Source organism: Perna viridis, chromosome 8 (genome assembly GCF_037379345.1).
Source record: "Perna viridis isolate PV_CMFRI_1.1 ecotype Kerala chromosome 8, ASM3737934v1, whole genome shotgun sequence".
Taxonomy (NCBI): Eukaryota; Metazoa; Mollusca; class Bivalvia; order Mytilida; family Mytilidae; genus Perna; species Perna viridis.
Window position 1 is genome coordinate 14,971,355 of NC_142452.1, and position 17,557 is coordinate 14,988,911.

The window sequence follows — 17,557 nt, forward strand, 5'->3', positions numbered from 1 at the left end:
TTCGAGTTCAATGTACAGGACAACAACAAAAAACAAAATACAAATACAAAATTAAAACAAAAAACAAACAAAAAACAAAACAAAAAACAAAACAAAAAAAAACAAAAACAAAACAAAAACAAAAACAAAAACAAAAATGAATAAATATTAATTAAAAACAGTAACAATAATAAAAAAAAAACAACATTAATAAAAAAAGAAACAAATGCATTTCGTCAGTCGTACAAAATGTGCACTTTGCACAAAACATTTCAAAATGAAAGAGTTTCACTTTTCGGGTTTATTCTCTTATTTATCTATTTATCAAAAGAAAATAATAATAATAAAATAAAATAAATAAAAGTAAACAAACAGAAACTCCAACAATGGATCCAGTATTCATTATCTTTACGTACAGAACTTAGACAAGTTCAGTAAAAGCTAAATTTGCATATACTGAAAAGACCGATAAGCACGAATATGGGGGACATTTTGTTTCCTTGATGTGTTTAAAACTATAAATTTACAATTTCAGTTTCAAACAGACATGTCTTTCATTTTTGTTTACTCAAACGTTTCGGTTTCAAATTCTGAATGCAAGAAAACAGATCAAGAAATATGATTAATATAATACACAAAGAGATTATCATAGCTCCAAAAGATCCTATGAAAACAACCGACGGTCTTTCATCACCTACACTTCGATGTAATCTTTTGTACGACGACAGAGAATGTTTGTCAATGGTTAAATCATCATGTAATTCTTGTAATCTTTTCTCTAGATCAATGACACCACCACCTACTTTAGTACAAGGGCACATGCAACACTCAAGCGTTTGTTTTATATCAGGTGTTTCTGACGTCATTGTTTGTCTAGCTTGTGATGTAGTTGAGGTGTCTGCTGGTGTGGAAGAATGTGATGTAGTGGTGTCGTGTTTTAGTGTGGACAAATGCGATGTAGTTGAGCCGTCTGCAGGTGTGGTCGTTTGTGATGTAGTGGAATCGTCTGCTGGTGAGGACGTATGTGAAGTGGTTGATGAAGCTGCTGGTTTTGACCTAGCAGATGTATGTGATGTAGTGGTGTCATCTCTTGATGTGGACAAATGCGATGAGGTAGAGTCGCCTGCTGGTGTGGACGAATGTGATGAAGTTGGATCGTCTGTCGATATGGACGTTTGTGATGTAGTTGAGCCGTCTGCAGGTGTGGTCGTTTGTGATGTAGTGGAATCGTCTGCTGGTGAGGACGTATGTGAAGTGGTTGATGAAGCTGCTGGTTTTGACCTAGCAGACGTATGTGATGTAGTGGTGTCATCTCTTGATGTGGACAAATGCGATGAGGTAGAGTCGCCTGCTGGTGTGGACGAATGTGATGAAGTTGGATCGTCTGTCGATATGGACGTTTGTGATGTAGTTGAATCGCCTGCTGGTGTGGAAGTATGCGATGTAGTTGAGTCGTCTGCTGGTGTGGACGTAAGTGATGTGGTTAATGAATCTGCTGGTGTGAACGTATGTGATGTAGTTGAATCGCCTGCTGGTGTGGAAGTATGCGATGTAGTTGAGTCGTCTGCTGGTGTGGACGTATGTGATGTAGTGGAGTCGTCTGCTGGTGAGGACGTATGCGATGTAGTTGAGTCGTCTGCTGGTGTAGACGTATGTGATGTAGTGGAGTCGTCTGCTGGTGAGGACGTATGTGATGTGGTTGATGAATCTGCTGGTGTGAACGTATGTGATGTAGTTGAGTCGTCTGCTGATGTAGACAAATGCGATATAGTTGAGTCGCCTGCTGGTGTAGACGTATGTGATGTAGTGGAGTCGTCTGCTGGTGTGGACGTATGTGATGTAGTGGAGTCGTCTGCTGGTGAGGACGTATGTGATGTAGTGGAGTCGTCTGCTGGTGTGGACGTATGTGATGTGGTTGATGAATCTGCTGGTGTGAACGTATGTGATGTAGTTGAGTCGTCTGCTGATGTAGACAAATGCGATATAGTTGAGTCGCCTGCTGGTGTAGACGTATGTGATGAAGTTGGATCGTCTGTCGATATGGACGTTTGTGATGTAGTTGAGTCGTCTTCTGATGTGGACGTAACTGATACATTGGAGTAGTCTGCTAATGTGGACGTAAGTGATGTAATGGAGTCGTCTGCTGGTGTGGAAGTATGTGATGTTGTTGGGTCGTCTGCTTGTTTGGACGTTTGTGATGTATGTTTAGTGATCGCTGTTGCTGATGTTGCATGTGTTGTCGATAAAGAATGTTTCTGTGTCATGACGTTATGTTCTATAAAAACGTTCCCCTGTGTTGTCATATACTCTTTTGCCATTGAGTTGCCGTAGTTCAATCTCTCTAAAGGAAAACAACGTAATTAATTAATAAAATATAAATAGATAAAGGCATGTTTATTTTCTCCTTTAATATTGATTTGGTATTTTTGGTTACATTCTTACCTTTGAATTTGGTTAATTTTCAATAATTGTAGTTTCCATTTCAACAAATTTTCAAATATTGAATTTGTCACCAAAATGTATTTAAAGTCAGAGGTAAATACACTCTGCTGCTAAATATATTACATCAAATATATATAAAGGAAGACTATTCTTTTTATAATCAAGATCAGGCTAAACAAACAAAAGAAACATTTATCAGATTAACGTTGATACTAATATTTTATAATGAACAAAGTTAATAAGTATCCAATACAATTTCTCCTCAAGTATACAATTCTTCTTTTAAAATAATGCAATGGACACTATATACAAACAACCATGGATTCACTTACCATTATACCAAAATCCTTTAAAAGCAATTACTGGCATGGAAACGAATTTTCCTAAAATAAACGGAATAAAAATCATGAAGTTGTTTTTAGAAATGCATGATCAACCTGTAAGAAAATTCCTGACTTGTGGCTGAAATTTCTACGTTTCAAGTTAGACTGATAATTAAGAAAAGGTTTCCACATTTTGAATTAACTAAACTATTCAAACACTTCGTAAAAGATACGTTTCTGGTATATTTATGCAATTTTCAAAAATTTGAGAAATTATAAGAATTATGGTTATGTTCTTGTTCATATTCCAAAATGTTGGATATTTTTTCTCGCCAGTTTGGTCAATATTTTACATTTTGCCTTTTAATTCCATAACAGCTTGTATGCTATCCATACATTACTGTAAATAAAGGTTTTGGTAACAAAGTAAGCATTCACTTGACTAAATAATATGAGTTGGGCACAGCCATCAACCGAGCATCGCACCTTTACAGTTTTTTCTTCTTTTGTTAACTCATTGAAAAAGAGCAAGACAGGAAAGGCATACAGTTGTCCATTAAAAAAATAATAAAGGCTGTTTTTATTCTATTAAACCCCAGAACAATTTCTTTGAACTCAGGTTTTTTTCAAGGCTTTTTCTTTGAAACCCAACATACTTCTTTAGAACTCGTCTTATGTATCCATCTGCCTGACCTGTGTTTATTTATTGTTTTTTGTCATGCACTTCAGTGAGGTTTTGGGGTAACTTCGAACTTCATTGAGCAGCCTTGGACCCTTTTCGCCCAGCAAACGACAACGTCCCTCATTAACATTGCTGGAGACTAAAATTTGATATCCAGTCATCATGTATATTATCAGCATAAGGAAAGAATTTTTTTCAGTATGGAAAATGATAAAAATACAATTTGCAAAAATAGCAACTGATTCCACAGAATAAATTTTTAAAATTATAGAACCGACATGTATCCGTCAACGGATATTTACGTCGATTTGTGAGAATAATTTTATTACTGGATAATCACATTTTGTCCTCAGACATTTACAGTACACATCAGGTTGGCTTTCAGTCTTGAGCATGTGATTTGTACCTACACATGCACTATGCTACAGAGCTCGCTAGCTCTTCATCCTTCCGTTCGGTAGCGGTTCCGGCTATAACTAATGAACAAGCGTAATAAATCAACGGTAATATATCGATGAAAAAAGTAATATGACGCATAGACACATTAATGACCAACATTTCCTGGATGTGGCACGGAACTACGATGAGGTAAAACTAGTTTCATAAGGCCTTAATAATTCACCACCCTTCTAATGAAAGTTCAAACATAACTGAAAAAACAACAAAACACAACATACATTCCACATAAGATACGTCCATTAAGGACCAATGTGAAAATTCGTGTTGATTGGTTACATAAAACACATGACAACCTATTTGATGAATTCATGTGATCATACGAAAACCATACTATTGTCATTTATATGCTCTTAAGGGAAAAATATATGTATAATATGCTTGATATTACAATTTCGTAAAATAATTCATTACTCGTATCAGTAATCATCCCGTAACGTATGAAAAACTTTATACGTTAATTTTTCATGAGCTTTTTTAACATATGAAAAACATATGTTGTAGTGTGTTCTTTAAACGGTCTTCAAGTACAACAAATCTTAGTAGATCTTGTTATGGGGATCACACTATCAAATAGAAATGTCTCTCTTATTGTCACTGGGTTCAAGGTGAAAGAAAAAAAATATTATAATCAAAACAAAACAAAAAAAAGTTAACTTAAGTTAAACATACAGTGATCTTTGATTTCGGACTTTTAGGAGATGTTGAACAACTTCAACCGTATTACGAAAATTTATTCGATTGAAAGATTTTTTTTCAGTCTTAATGAAGATTTAATGGTGGAATTTTGAACAGGTTTTTGTTTGCTTTTCATTTACCCAGACAAGAAAGACGTTTATACACAACGTCGACACAGTAGAGAGGTGCTCTTCATGTTTCCTAGATCTGCAGGTGGAGATTTTGTTTTGGTCTACGTCATCTATAGTTATTTAGTTGGAATTGATAACTATTTCCTAATGTTCCAAGTATACTTTCGACAGGTATACTTAACAGGTATACTTTACGCATTATTCTCTATGATTTGTTCTTTTCATCCATTTCATATCACATCATGGGGCGATGTGATATGAACTAATGATATAAAAATTCGCCGTTGTGATTGGTTATTGCGTGATTGTGAGGCATATTCAATAAAGTCTGATAGGTAGGAAGCGATGTTGTGACGTTTCTTACATTGTTCACCCGTAACACCTGGTTACGCCATACACGGAGAATCGCTAAAAATTCTGCCATAGCAGACGGAGAATGTAAAGCGCCAAATTTTTCAGAGAAATTATAATGAAATTTGAATATTACAATATAAAAACTCGCGTTATTAAATTTTATCATATGAACAAACTTGATGTTTCTTTACGATATTGATCTTTCACTCGTTATGAAACCTATAATTAAACCAATAAAAAATAAAATAATTAAAGTTTACGTTTCACGATAACAGCAACTTTCGAATCTTTTTGAAATGTCAAAATTTGATTTATGCAAGTCATTTTTGCCATAAATACCATATTTCATCCAGATCAGAACATATTGAAATTTTGGCGGGAAAACTAGTTGCTATAGTAACGGGTAACACATCATTTTCGGTTTTGTGCATAATCACGTTTGAAATATCAAACTCTACCAAATTTCAAGTTCCTACGCACCTAGCTTTCCGATTCATTGCAATGTTCTATCTTGATCTTTTTACCATATTTGGCAGCCATTTCAAAATGGTCGAGTTTTGAACTTCAAAATTACGGTTTTGATAATTTCGCCGACAATTTCATTAATTGATAGCATATCGGTAGAAGACGGGTAATAATAATAATAATAATAATAATAATAATAATAATAATAATAATAGAATAATAATAATAAACGGAGTAAAATGATAAGAGATCAACACTTCGTGTTCGGAGACTAAATAATATCATCTCACCTTGACGTTTGCCAAAAAAGATTAATTACATTTTTAGTGATTATTATTTACCTTCTAGCCTTGGTGTATATAGGTGTACTGTTTTAGGTAATGTTACCATCCGAAGGAAGGTTATCCAGAGACATCGAACTAGTAAAGGTTCCATCATATTATACACACTTGCGTCGAATATCTGCGAAACATATTGAACCTTCTTCTAGTGATACAAACTTGAATTTAAGAAAGAAGTCATTTGTAAATTAAAGGATTTAAAACATCAAAATAGTACACTATATAAAATCCCATGACTGTCAACTTGTTTTGCATTTACAGCTCTGAATCGCAGACAGTGTTTATTTGAAAATGGAAAAGACTCCTTTGGGTTTATTATCATTTCGTGACTTCGGAATACATTCATGTCAAAATTATGCCTCCACTAAACGTATTTACAAGCCGATAAAACACCAAAAAAAGAAATATTTAATTCTTTTAAATACATGTGATGTTTCTTTCATTCTTACCAAAGCGTCCCTAATGTTTACGATTTGGGTGATTTTTTTTTCATAAAAAAGTCATTACACAGCGATCAATAAAATAAGTCCTGTAATTGTGGGCATAATCTTTATGAATAGCCAGAAAAGTCATCTACTTATGAAACATCATTGGTACTGAGATTATCGTCCTTTAATGAGGTGGAATAAAGGTAATTATTTCTCATTGTACATGTTATACAATTACCCACATCGCACAACAAACATAACACTACATTATTTAATAACTTACGAAATTATTGTCTTCTTATATTCAAAAATAATTTCAGAATTATGTTTTATTTGTCACTCTTTCTTCAGAAATATACCCATATTTTGAACATGATAAATGTGTTAACAAAATCTACCCTTATTTATTGTACTTGACAATATTCCATATCAAAATTGACTATGTAACAAAAATCTCTGAACAGTGCTTGAGAGATGGTAAGGTTCAATGCAGAAACAATCTTTTAGTTCAATATATTCCTCGTTTAGATGAAGGATTAAAAGATGGGATGAGTAAATAATCCAAAATTACAAATGAATAAATATATACTTTTTAGCTAGATTTGTTCCATAATAGCTAGAATATATGAATAATTTTGATTCCAAGATATTTCTATTGTCCAAAATACATATTGTCATATCACACTTTATGTAATTTGAACTGTGGGAAAAGGAAAACTTCTGAACTTGGCCTCCAAAAAAACACAAGTTTTTAGTGGAGAATGACTTACTCATTTACTTTTGTTACTTTTTATGTATTATTTTGGTTATTTTATGTTCTTTGTTGTGCGTGTCTGTTTTCCATGTCTGGTATTTGTCCCTGAATTACATTCTTTTCATTTCCGCTAGAATCTTGGTTTCCTTGATTACTCTTTCACACTATCAAACCTTCAACATTTAAAATGAATGAGAAAATCTGATTGGTGAAAGACATTGTAACTGTGGGAATTGCAAAAAAGTAACCGGTCTACAACAGAACACCCAGTACCAACAAAATACCCCTACGATATAAATATTTGATATTTACCAAGGTACTAGTTTTTAACTAAATGCACATTCTTAACTTTCGTTATAAATAAGTAACATAAAATGCATTGAAATTCTTTGAAAAAAATAGAGATAACCCTTTAATTTGAGGAAAATTGGTTGCTATATTAGGGAATGTTAAAATCTTTTCTGAGCCATCCATTGTCGATTCATAACAAACTCCATACTTTTAGACATATACTTGGTACATTACATTAGATTAAAAAAGGCAGAGGGATCAAATTAATCCCGTGAAACTCATATCACATGTTATTCCAGACTTTTACATAGACAGCTTCTTAAAATATACACCAAATAACATCAACTGTGCTTTATATTACCAAATGACCATATGCTTTAGTGTGAGAAAATCCACACCCCTGCGTCAGCCTCAGCTTTCAAACACCACTATATCAGCAGCCGGCGGAATTGATCCTATTACTTTTTGTCAATATAACAAATTGAATGTTGCATAACAATTACCCTTTATATGTCCATTATATTGTATGATATTACATACATAATCAAAGGCATAAATTGTAATATCTCCACTTCCACAATGGAGTCACTATTTTCCCCCAGTGTGACTCCACTATATCGCCACAATAGTAAGAATAAAGATTGCTTTGCTTCATTTCGATTCCTTTTTTACCAAGTTGGGCGTATAAAGGAATGGATCAACACTACTTGTGTTGATAGTAGCGTACATGTAACATTTTATGGTTACGTTTGCTTAGGCATTATGACCTTACTAACTATAGTATTGAAACTTACAAAAAAGTCGCATATTCATTGTAATATTACAGTTTAATTCGTTACTTTACATATGTTGGCTTAGTGGAAAGTGACAATGTTGGCTACCTGGAAACTGAAATTTCTGAAAGTTGGCTAGGCAGGAGTAAACAAATATGAGTAGCACACCAGTTTTGTTAACTGCTTATACAAATTTAAAGGGAATTAATCATGAGGTCTTCAAACAAAAATGACTAGCAATACAAATTGCTTTATCAGCATTGAGAGGCACAGTATCAATCTGTAAACTAACCCATATAATGAACAAGAGTAATCAAGGAAACCAAGGTTATAGCGGTAATCAAAAGAATGCAATCCAGGGACAAAGACCACACATGGAAAACAGACATACTCAACAAAGAACATAAAGTAACTAAAATCATACATAAACTATCCTCTGTATTGCAGTTCTATAAATAATAGTTAAATGAAAGGATGACACATATCTGCGTTTTACTTGGTTAACGCTTCGAGCGGATCTAATTATTTAGGTACAGAAGAGTAATCACGGGAACCAAGGTTCTAGCGGCAATCAAAGTAATCCAGGTACAATGACCAAACATCATGAAAACCTGACATACACAACAAAGAACATTAAGTACTAAAATGATACATACAAAGTTACAAAACCAAATGAGCACTCCGACTCCACTACAAACTGGAGCATGGATCAGGTGCACCGGTAGGGTAGGCGTCCTCTGCCTCTCTTGAAACACCCACCGAGTTGCTCATAAAAATGTCAAATCCAGGGTAGACGAAAGAAGAAAGGACAACTATGACACGATGAACAAATTAGTTTTGAAAAAAACTCATATTTTTTTTAAAATTCATGCGTATAGTAATTCTTCCTTAGTAGAATCGTTATTGGCATGCATGAATATAAAAAGTTGAACTGTACCTTCAAGATGTGCTAGAGACATGGAAAAGGGTTTAACATATAAGTTCTAATTTCCAGGTTGTAATCCCTTTTGGTGTTTTTTTTTAAACATTGCATTAAGGAATTAATCTATTTAAAAACAATATTCACAGATTATTTTTTTTGTCAATATGAGCCGATATTTATACCAAAATTGATGAAAAAGGTAAAGTATGTGTGATTCAATTGAAGGAACATCTAAGTTAGCAAGAGCTATCCTAAATGTATAAAGGTATTGCCATACAACCTAATATATCAGCTGTCTTAACATTTCAAAATCGTATCAATCACGTCTACGTTTTTTTTTTTCAGTTAAATGCATAAAATGAAAAAAAAAAACAAAACAAAACAAAACCAAAAAAAAAAAACAAAAACAAAAACAAAAACAAAAACAAAAACTAAAAAAACAAAAAAAAACCAAAACAAAACAAACAAAAATCACTTTATTAGGAACAATTTGCTATTTTAAAACCCCCTGGAGCATTTCTGCCTCACTGAAAATGACTAATTTGGTGTTTTCTCAAGAAAATTCAAAATATCGCCTTATTATTAAAGACATGCCCTGTATGACACAAAATGATCGTATAAAAAAAGCAGCACTTGGGCATTTACAGCACATGAATGGTATAAACTTCCCACTAATACAATATACCATAACCTATTTCATAGAGAAAAATCTTCCTCATGGAATTCCCATTGAATAGTTCTTAATTAACATCTATATAATCAAATTAAATTTTATATTTTAACTTTCTTCAGTAATTGAAATGTTATTTTTAATTAAATTTAACACATTTTCATATGAATAAATATTTTAAACAAATTTCCTCATCCTCACTATCCCCCATACACCATCCCCATCCACATTCACCATATATTATCATTGGAAGTTTTTTTTCTACTACCGTATAATTAAGACAATTATGAGTCTAACATATCAGCTCATATCGGGCTTTTCAGTTTTTGAGGTTTTTAGTTCTTTGAATCTTATATGGTAATTGTAAAAAGGAGAATGTCAAAATTGCAGATTTTTCTTTCATCTCTATTTTGTTCAGATGACATAGTTTAAGCAAGCTTCAAGATGGTGCAGTAAATTTATGTAGTATCTAAACTTTCAAATGAACCAAATGTTGTCGCATTTGTTTTCATTAAATTGAAAATAGTTACATATACCTTACATCATATTTTGTCATCTTGATCGTCGAAATTTTAAAATATACCGGTATCATGTTAAAAATTTGTATAGCTAGAATGATGTAACAGTAAACTTAAACTTGTTGCGAGTAGACATATGACGTACAATGAAACATGACTACACTGAACTCCTTTTGTTCGCTTGGAATTGAAGAATTGAACGTGTAGATGTCTGGTTAACACATATTACGGGTTTATCCAGGAGAGAATGAATAAATCACATACCTTAGTAGTGTTTTTTAGTAAGTCCTTATAAATGATTCGATTCTGAAAGGAACAAGGATCCAAACTGTATTCTATTGTCATATTACAGTTTCGATTGAATTCTTCCACTTGTATGCCGTTAATTAGTTTGGGTTCTGTTCCATATTCTTTCTCTAAATTCACCTACAAGAATTGAAGCATTTTATTAAAACTATAATAGTATCGTTACAATGTTGACAAAGTGTAAAACATTGTAATAGGACTGTTTGGAATTTTACAACTGTTCAAATGTGCAGTTAGGTTTCTCCAAGATATACTGAAATGCAATTGTAATAATATTTAACATGATTTTTTTCCATTTTTCCTAAGATTGTCTTGAAACTTTGTGACTTCGGTGAAAATTTAACCCAACTGTCGATTTAAAATGTGTGGATCTGCGTTTTGATAGAAACTAAAATTCCTTTTCAAAAAGGCTCTTACTCAGTAAAATCAAACTTTTGCATACTTAATATTCCTACACAATATTTTTCTGTAAATATCCACAATTGTTTCTTTATAACATTGTATGATCTAACAGAAACAATAATGCCATTGTTGTCTTGGACATTCTAGCTATAACTTTAGAAAAAGAGTTTACAGGTCATATTTCTCTTATTATCTTATCCACTGTGGTTAAATGCTTATCGAATATAAAAAATGAAACTGAGATAGGAATTATAGAAAACATGAGCAGCAAAAAAGATAAGAAAAATAAATAAATGAATGATATAAATAAGTAAATAAATAATGATAATGATAAGCAAATAAATGAAAGAAAAAAATACAATCGATTTCATTTCACCGACACCATATCAAGCTCACCAGGACCGAAGATCCAAACGAGCTATTTTTATCACTTAGCATTTGTCGTCGTCTGTTGTCGTTAAAATATCTTTAAAAATTTTCTCATCTGAAACCACTCATTGGATCTTTACAAAAAAAAAATGGTGATTTGCATTTTCATTCCTGGGGATTATATCTTAAAAGATCAACCGATTATAAAGATCAAGCGTAAAATATGGGCACCTTTGTCATATTTAAACCACAAATTATATATCTCAAAAAAGTATAAGAAATACAGTATGATGAATGTAATTTATCTCGGCATCCGGATGTTTTATGACGACTCCTTTTTGGAGTTACTGCTATGGAAATGTTATTTATGACATTTTTTAACATGACAACCGCAAATGATAGAAAGAAGCTTTCGATTGTGGAAATGAATGTTATTACCAGCCATACAAAAGTCTTCGGCGTCCAGGTTTGCATGATGTCTCCATAGATGGTGTTCTTCCTTTTATACAAAAACCTCTTGGATTTCATTACATTAGAACGACACTTTATTCTATACCTCTCACTCTACTACACTCTCTTTACAAAACAAGTCTTGACACTCCTGTTTCTGACCCCACCTCATCATTATATATACTTTATGCCATCATTTTGGATATTGGTTTCCACAGACTCTTCAAGCCAGTTTGTGTGGAAAGTCAACAAAGGTATAGATGCAATTAATTTTGCTAACATCTTCCATCACAAAAATGTTACCAACAACATTCCTCCATATTTCAAAGACAAATCCATACCAATTATTTCATATTCTATACTTCACCCATTGCATCCAAAATTTTCAATTATAAAAGGCTATTGCAGAACCTCGGTCATTGAGGACTTCAAGGCTAAACGATCTGAATGTTCTTGCACAAACTCTCCATTCAAATATGGTCCTTCTGGTCACGTCGTTACGGAAGATTTAACCATCATCGAAAACGAATCTCTTCGCAATATTCTTTCTAAAGGTCCCAAGTACCGTGAACCACGCTCCATAAATTGGAATTATAACTCTAAAGTTCTTATGGATGCCGTCGAGGACTATGCAAGAAAATGGATAAAACGAGAACAAGAAGACATTGATTCTCTGTCAGAGTGTTTAAAGGCCGTGAGGTCTTTAATTTTGAAACGAATGAAAGTTTAAAGTAGGTCAGTGAGTGCCAAGGCTACATCGATTTTCAAAGACCCCGATGTTGCAAAAACATTGTCTACTATACATGACAAATATGTTGACAAAGCCCAAAACAACATTGTTTTGTCTGGAAAACGTTTTACATCCATATTTATTATCAGAGGTAGACGTAGAAAATAATAGCAGTGATAAGACCTATACTGCTACCACACTCTCCAAAGAAAAGATTGTGGAAAACCATAAATCTGTGCTTTCCTCTTTTGGTCTCTACCAAGGACGATGATTGTGATGTATCGTCTATGTACTGGATTTCTAAATTCCACAAGAACCCATACAAACAACGTTTCATAGCTGGATCTGCAAAATGTACCACCAAACCTTTTTCAAAACTTTTAACTTCTATACTCAAACTGTAAAAGAGGGTCTGCAGTCCTACCACAACACTTGTTACTCCCGTAGTTGTACTAATTCAATGTGAATCCTGAAAAATTCGAAAGATCTTGTGGAGACATTCAGTTCAAGACTATTATCTGAATATAATAGCATTAAAACCTATGATTTTTCAACACGGTATAATTCTATTCCCGACTTAAAAACATTATACATTGTTTTCCAAAACAACATGGTATACCTAGATACAAATAGATAGTTCTTGGTACAGACTCCTCATACTTTGTAAGAAATAATTCCAAAGCATCTTCCAAATATACAGAGGAAGATGTTTACAAAATGCTGGATTTTTAATCGACAACATATTTGTCCAGTGTGGTGGACGTGTATTTCAACAAACGGTCGGCATTCAAATGGGAACAAATTGTGCTCCTTTACTTGCTGACCTATTCCTTCACTCTTATGAGGCTGACTTTATAGCTGATCTGATCCGAAAGAAAAAAATATCGTTTGGCTAGATCCTTTAATCTCAGTTTCCGCTATATAGATGACGTATTACCTTTAAACAATCCTAATTTCGGGAATTTGATAGAACGCATCTACCCCAAAAGAACTTGAGATAAAGGTTACTACAGACACTGTGAAAACAGCCTCATATCTTGACCTACACTCAGAAATCGATGGTAATGGAAAACTATTGACCAAACTTTACGACAAACGTGATGACTTTTCATTCAAAATTTTCAACTTTCCTTTCATATGTGGCAACATCCCTTCAGTACCTACGTATGGAGTGTTCATATCACAACTCATACGTTATGCCAGAGTGTTCCGAAACTACGCAGACTTTTTTGTATCGCGCTAGAACTCGAACAAATAGGCTTCTGGAACAGGGTTATGTTGATACAAGATTGAAGTCATCACTACAGAAGTTTCATGGTCGTCATCATGAACTCGTGGATCGTTATGGTGTATCCATCTGTACAATGAAAACTGATTTATTCAACGGGTCAATGGTTTCCTTTCCTCGTTTGTCTACACCGGAATTGACTATTTATGAGCAGCTCTACTTGCGGGTGTTTCTAGAAAAGCGGAGGACGCTTACCCTACCGATGCTTCTGGTCCATGCTCCCAATCTTTTTGTGGAGTCCGAGTTGCTCATTTGCTTTTGTTACTTTGTATGTATGATTTTTGTTACTTTATGTTCTTTGTTGTGTATGTCTGTTTGCCATGTCGGATCTTTGTCCCTGGATTACATTCTTGTGATTACCGTTATAACTTTGGTTCCCTTGATTACTCTTTCAATCCTATCAACAAAGGTACTGTTTTCGTTTTTCGCAAAAACGGGTTGATTAAAACTTGAATAGGATATAGCTCACTATGTGCAAAATTTATACGAAGTATGTGTTATGCTTCTACTATTATTATAATGTAATATTTATTGAAAATATGAATTTTTATTTATATTTTTATCATTTTAGCCAAACACCATTACCACTTCTTTGTTTTTATAAGGTTTACAAGTTTATCTTCCGAATCGACACCTTTTGTTTTTTTAAATAGATCAACATGTCTGACAATTAACACTGACAAAGAGTAAACAAGGGAACCAAAACAAAGGGGATATTGGTATGGAAGAAAATAATAATGTGTTGAATTGAACAAAAGAATAAAACATACGGAAAAAGATTGTTGTAAAAACAATTAAAGTAATATATTCTATACAGATAGAATACTGTTTGTGGTTTATACAATCAATAGCATTTAATTAATAGAGAAAAGAACAATGAATTGGCTCATCAATTGAGGTCAACACATATAAAAATATATAGATCATATTTTACCAAAGAAATGATGTCAAAAACGAAAAGCAAATATATATGAATCATGCAAGAAGTAGATTTTGGGAATAAACCTTAATTAGTGATTTGACATTCCGGGAAGTAGATGTCTAATTAGGTTAAATTTATCTTAAACTTTAGTATAGTTATTATCTTTATTTATTTAACGATAGTTCTAATTATATTTCTATAAAGCATGTTTTTTTAAATTCTTAGGTAGTTGCTTTTGTAAATGGGTTTAATTTATATTTTGGGAAATGATTAGATTGATATACAACTAAAAAAAGATAAAATTGGAACGAAAAGGGTCGTGTTGGTTAAGAACACATCGGGATATGGTTTTCTTGTCTTTCAATATATATATATATCACCACTTTAAATTTCTGAGTATTTGAGCCTTTAACTCATATATATAGAAGAGTCTGAAAATTTCCCAACGATGTTAGAATTGCCAAATTTGCGATGCAAATTTTTAGTTGTTCCCTCCGCGGGACTCGAACTCGTACCGCTGTATTGACATGCATCATTAATTTGACCTTCTAGCCTACACAATAACATCTAGACGAACTGTCACGTCCTAGCATACCTCGTGTATTAAGGTACAGCCCTAGATTAATCCTACGAGGAAGAAAGACCCGGCAAGCGAAGCTACATTTTTATATAGCCTAGCTGGCCGAGTGGTCGACGGTGCTGGACTTTGTGCAGGCGGTGTTGCCATAAAAGTCATAGCGGTACGAATTCGAGTCCCGCGGAGGGAACGACCAAAAATGTACAGAACTTTCAGAACTCGAAGACGACATTACTTTGACTGCAAAGTTATGTTTACAGGAGGCGACACCTTTTAATATTATTTACAGATCATTCTGATCCCAAATAGATCTGAATTATTAATTATCCGTAATATAATATTATGACTGTATTCATTGAAATATGATAATTGTCAATCAATTATAATATGTAACAATTACCATCGGCTTGGTTGTCTTTTAGACACACTGGAGAAACACGTTTGCGCACAATGTCACGATTTACATTGCACAAAAAATTGAATACGTTTGCGCACACTCAAATTTTGGATTCTATACTACGTTTGCGCACAGCCACTTGCAAAATGTCAAAGATTCAATTAACTTCCGATAGTCTTTCTAAAGACTCAGTAGGTCATTAATAATATTTCTACGAATACGAATACTTTGTTTCTTTAGAACTATAACATAGTTACAGAGAGAACCTAATACGAACATTCTTATTACTATGCATGTGTGAATACATATAAGTATTGACTTGGAGGACTGACTTTCATATAAAATTATTTTAAATAAATTTACATTAAAATTCTAATATAAATTTACCATTCTTGTAAAACCATGATTATGAAAAATAAGTTACATCTACCGGTGCAACTGGTTCATGCTCCCAATCTTTTTGTGGAGTCCGAATTGCCCATTTGCTTTTGTTACTTTGTATGTATGATTTTAGTTACTTTATGTTCTTTGTTGTGTATGTCTGTTTTCAATGTCTGGTCCTTGTCCCTGGATTACATTATTTTGATTACGGCTAGAATTTTGGTTCTCTTGATTACTCTAATTCACAAGCTAATTCCGACATGAAGGTAAACACAAATACGGCTTGTTAGTAGTAACCCGTTCTAAGAGTACACTTAATTGGCATTGTTCGTTTCTTTAATTTAGGATTTATTTCATATTAAACCATGTGTTATTTTTTTTTAATTTCATGAATACAAAAAATATCATTAAACTTTATAAATTGCTGAACAAAGAACAAAAAATGCTTTTTCTTTGCGATATTATACTTTGCACAGTAACTTTTTGAATCTGAATCGATTTAACCCTACTTGTAAACATCGCGAGCTTACACTTTAGAATTGCGAAGTAATTATTCTGATAAAAGTAGCATAAGGGTCAAGGTAAACAGCGGGTTATCCAAAAGGTTTTTTACCCAGGTAAGCGACTCAAGGCTTCAAAGTGCCAAAAGTTTGTCAGTGTTATCAGTTTGATTAATCAGTTAAGGTTCCATTAAGGTCAATATTTAGGACATTCCTCATTTAAAGTATGCAAACAATAAAACAAAAGCAAAAAAACAAAAAAAAAAAAAACAACCAAAAAACAAAAAACAAAAAACAAAAGAAAAAAAAAGATTATAAACAAAATATTTCAATAAATCTACGGCATTCAAAATTCGGATACTATGACTGAAATTCAGATATTCCTGATCCTGTCATTTCTTCAAATTTTGATAAATTATGACAGTTTTTGCGATGGTCCAGCAAATACCAACAACAATAATAAAAATATATATATTTTTTTTATGAAACTCCTGTTATTATCATTTCATAAGTGTCCGCTTGCCCTACACTATATGTCTCGGTTACAGAATATGTGCACCTCCAAACAGAAATATTTTCTGGTAAATCTATAGAGTTATTCAAATTCTTTATGTGTACACTTATGTTGTTTCAAAGTTATATTAGTACTATCATGTTTTATTAAACAATGGACCCTGCATATGGGTAGATTACTGTATTATGAAGTATTGAGCTAAGTGTACGGATTTACTATTAACATTAGTGAAATTAAAAATGTCTATTAGTGTCCTAGATATCGACTTAAGCGAAACTTTAACACCTGTCGCTACGTGTCGAATGCAATCTGATGATTATCAGATTTTAGAAAACAGTTAAATGATATTCTTAATGTGTTAAAATTCAGCACCTTACTGACTGAGAATTAATATATTTCAATACATAAGGAAATGTTGTTTCATGCTTTGAAAAGAAATGTATGAAAATTTTAAATTAAAATTTTAATAAAAAAACAGAGCGACAACAAGGGGACATTTCAAGTACGTCAAAGA

The 17,557-nt window shown here is 32.9% G+C and overlaps 1 protein-coding gene across 1 annotated transcript in view; it reads right to left on the reverse strand.

Annotated features, from left to right (window-relative positions):
• Positions 1-231: 231 nt before the first annotated feature.
• Positions 232-17,557, reverse strand: part of LOC148609472 (uncharacterized) — a 35,979-nt gene continuing 18,653 nt past the window's right edge. The window contains exons 6-9 of the mRNA XM_088542224.1: positions 10,472-10,633; positions 5,852-5,972; positions 2,754-2,804; positions 232-2,320 (exon numbers count right to left, since the gene is read on the reverse strand). Coding sequence (XP_088398350.1) covers positions 534-2,320; positions 2,754-2,804; positions 5,852-5,972; positions 10,472-10,633 — 2,121 coding nt within the window. The 3' untranslated portion in view covers positions 232-533. The remainder of the gene's footprint in view (positions 2,321-2,753; positions 2,805-5,851; positions 5,973-10,471; positions 10,634-17,557) is intronic.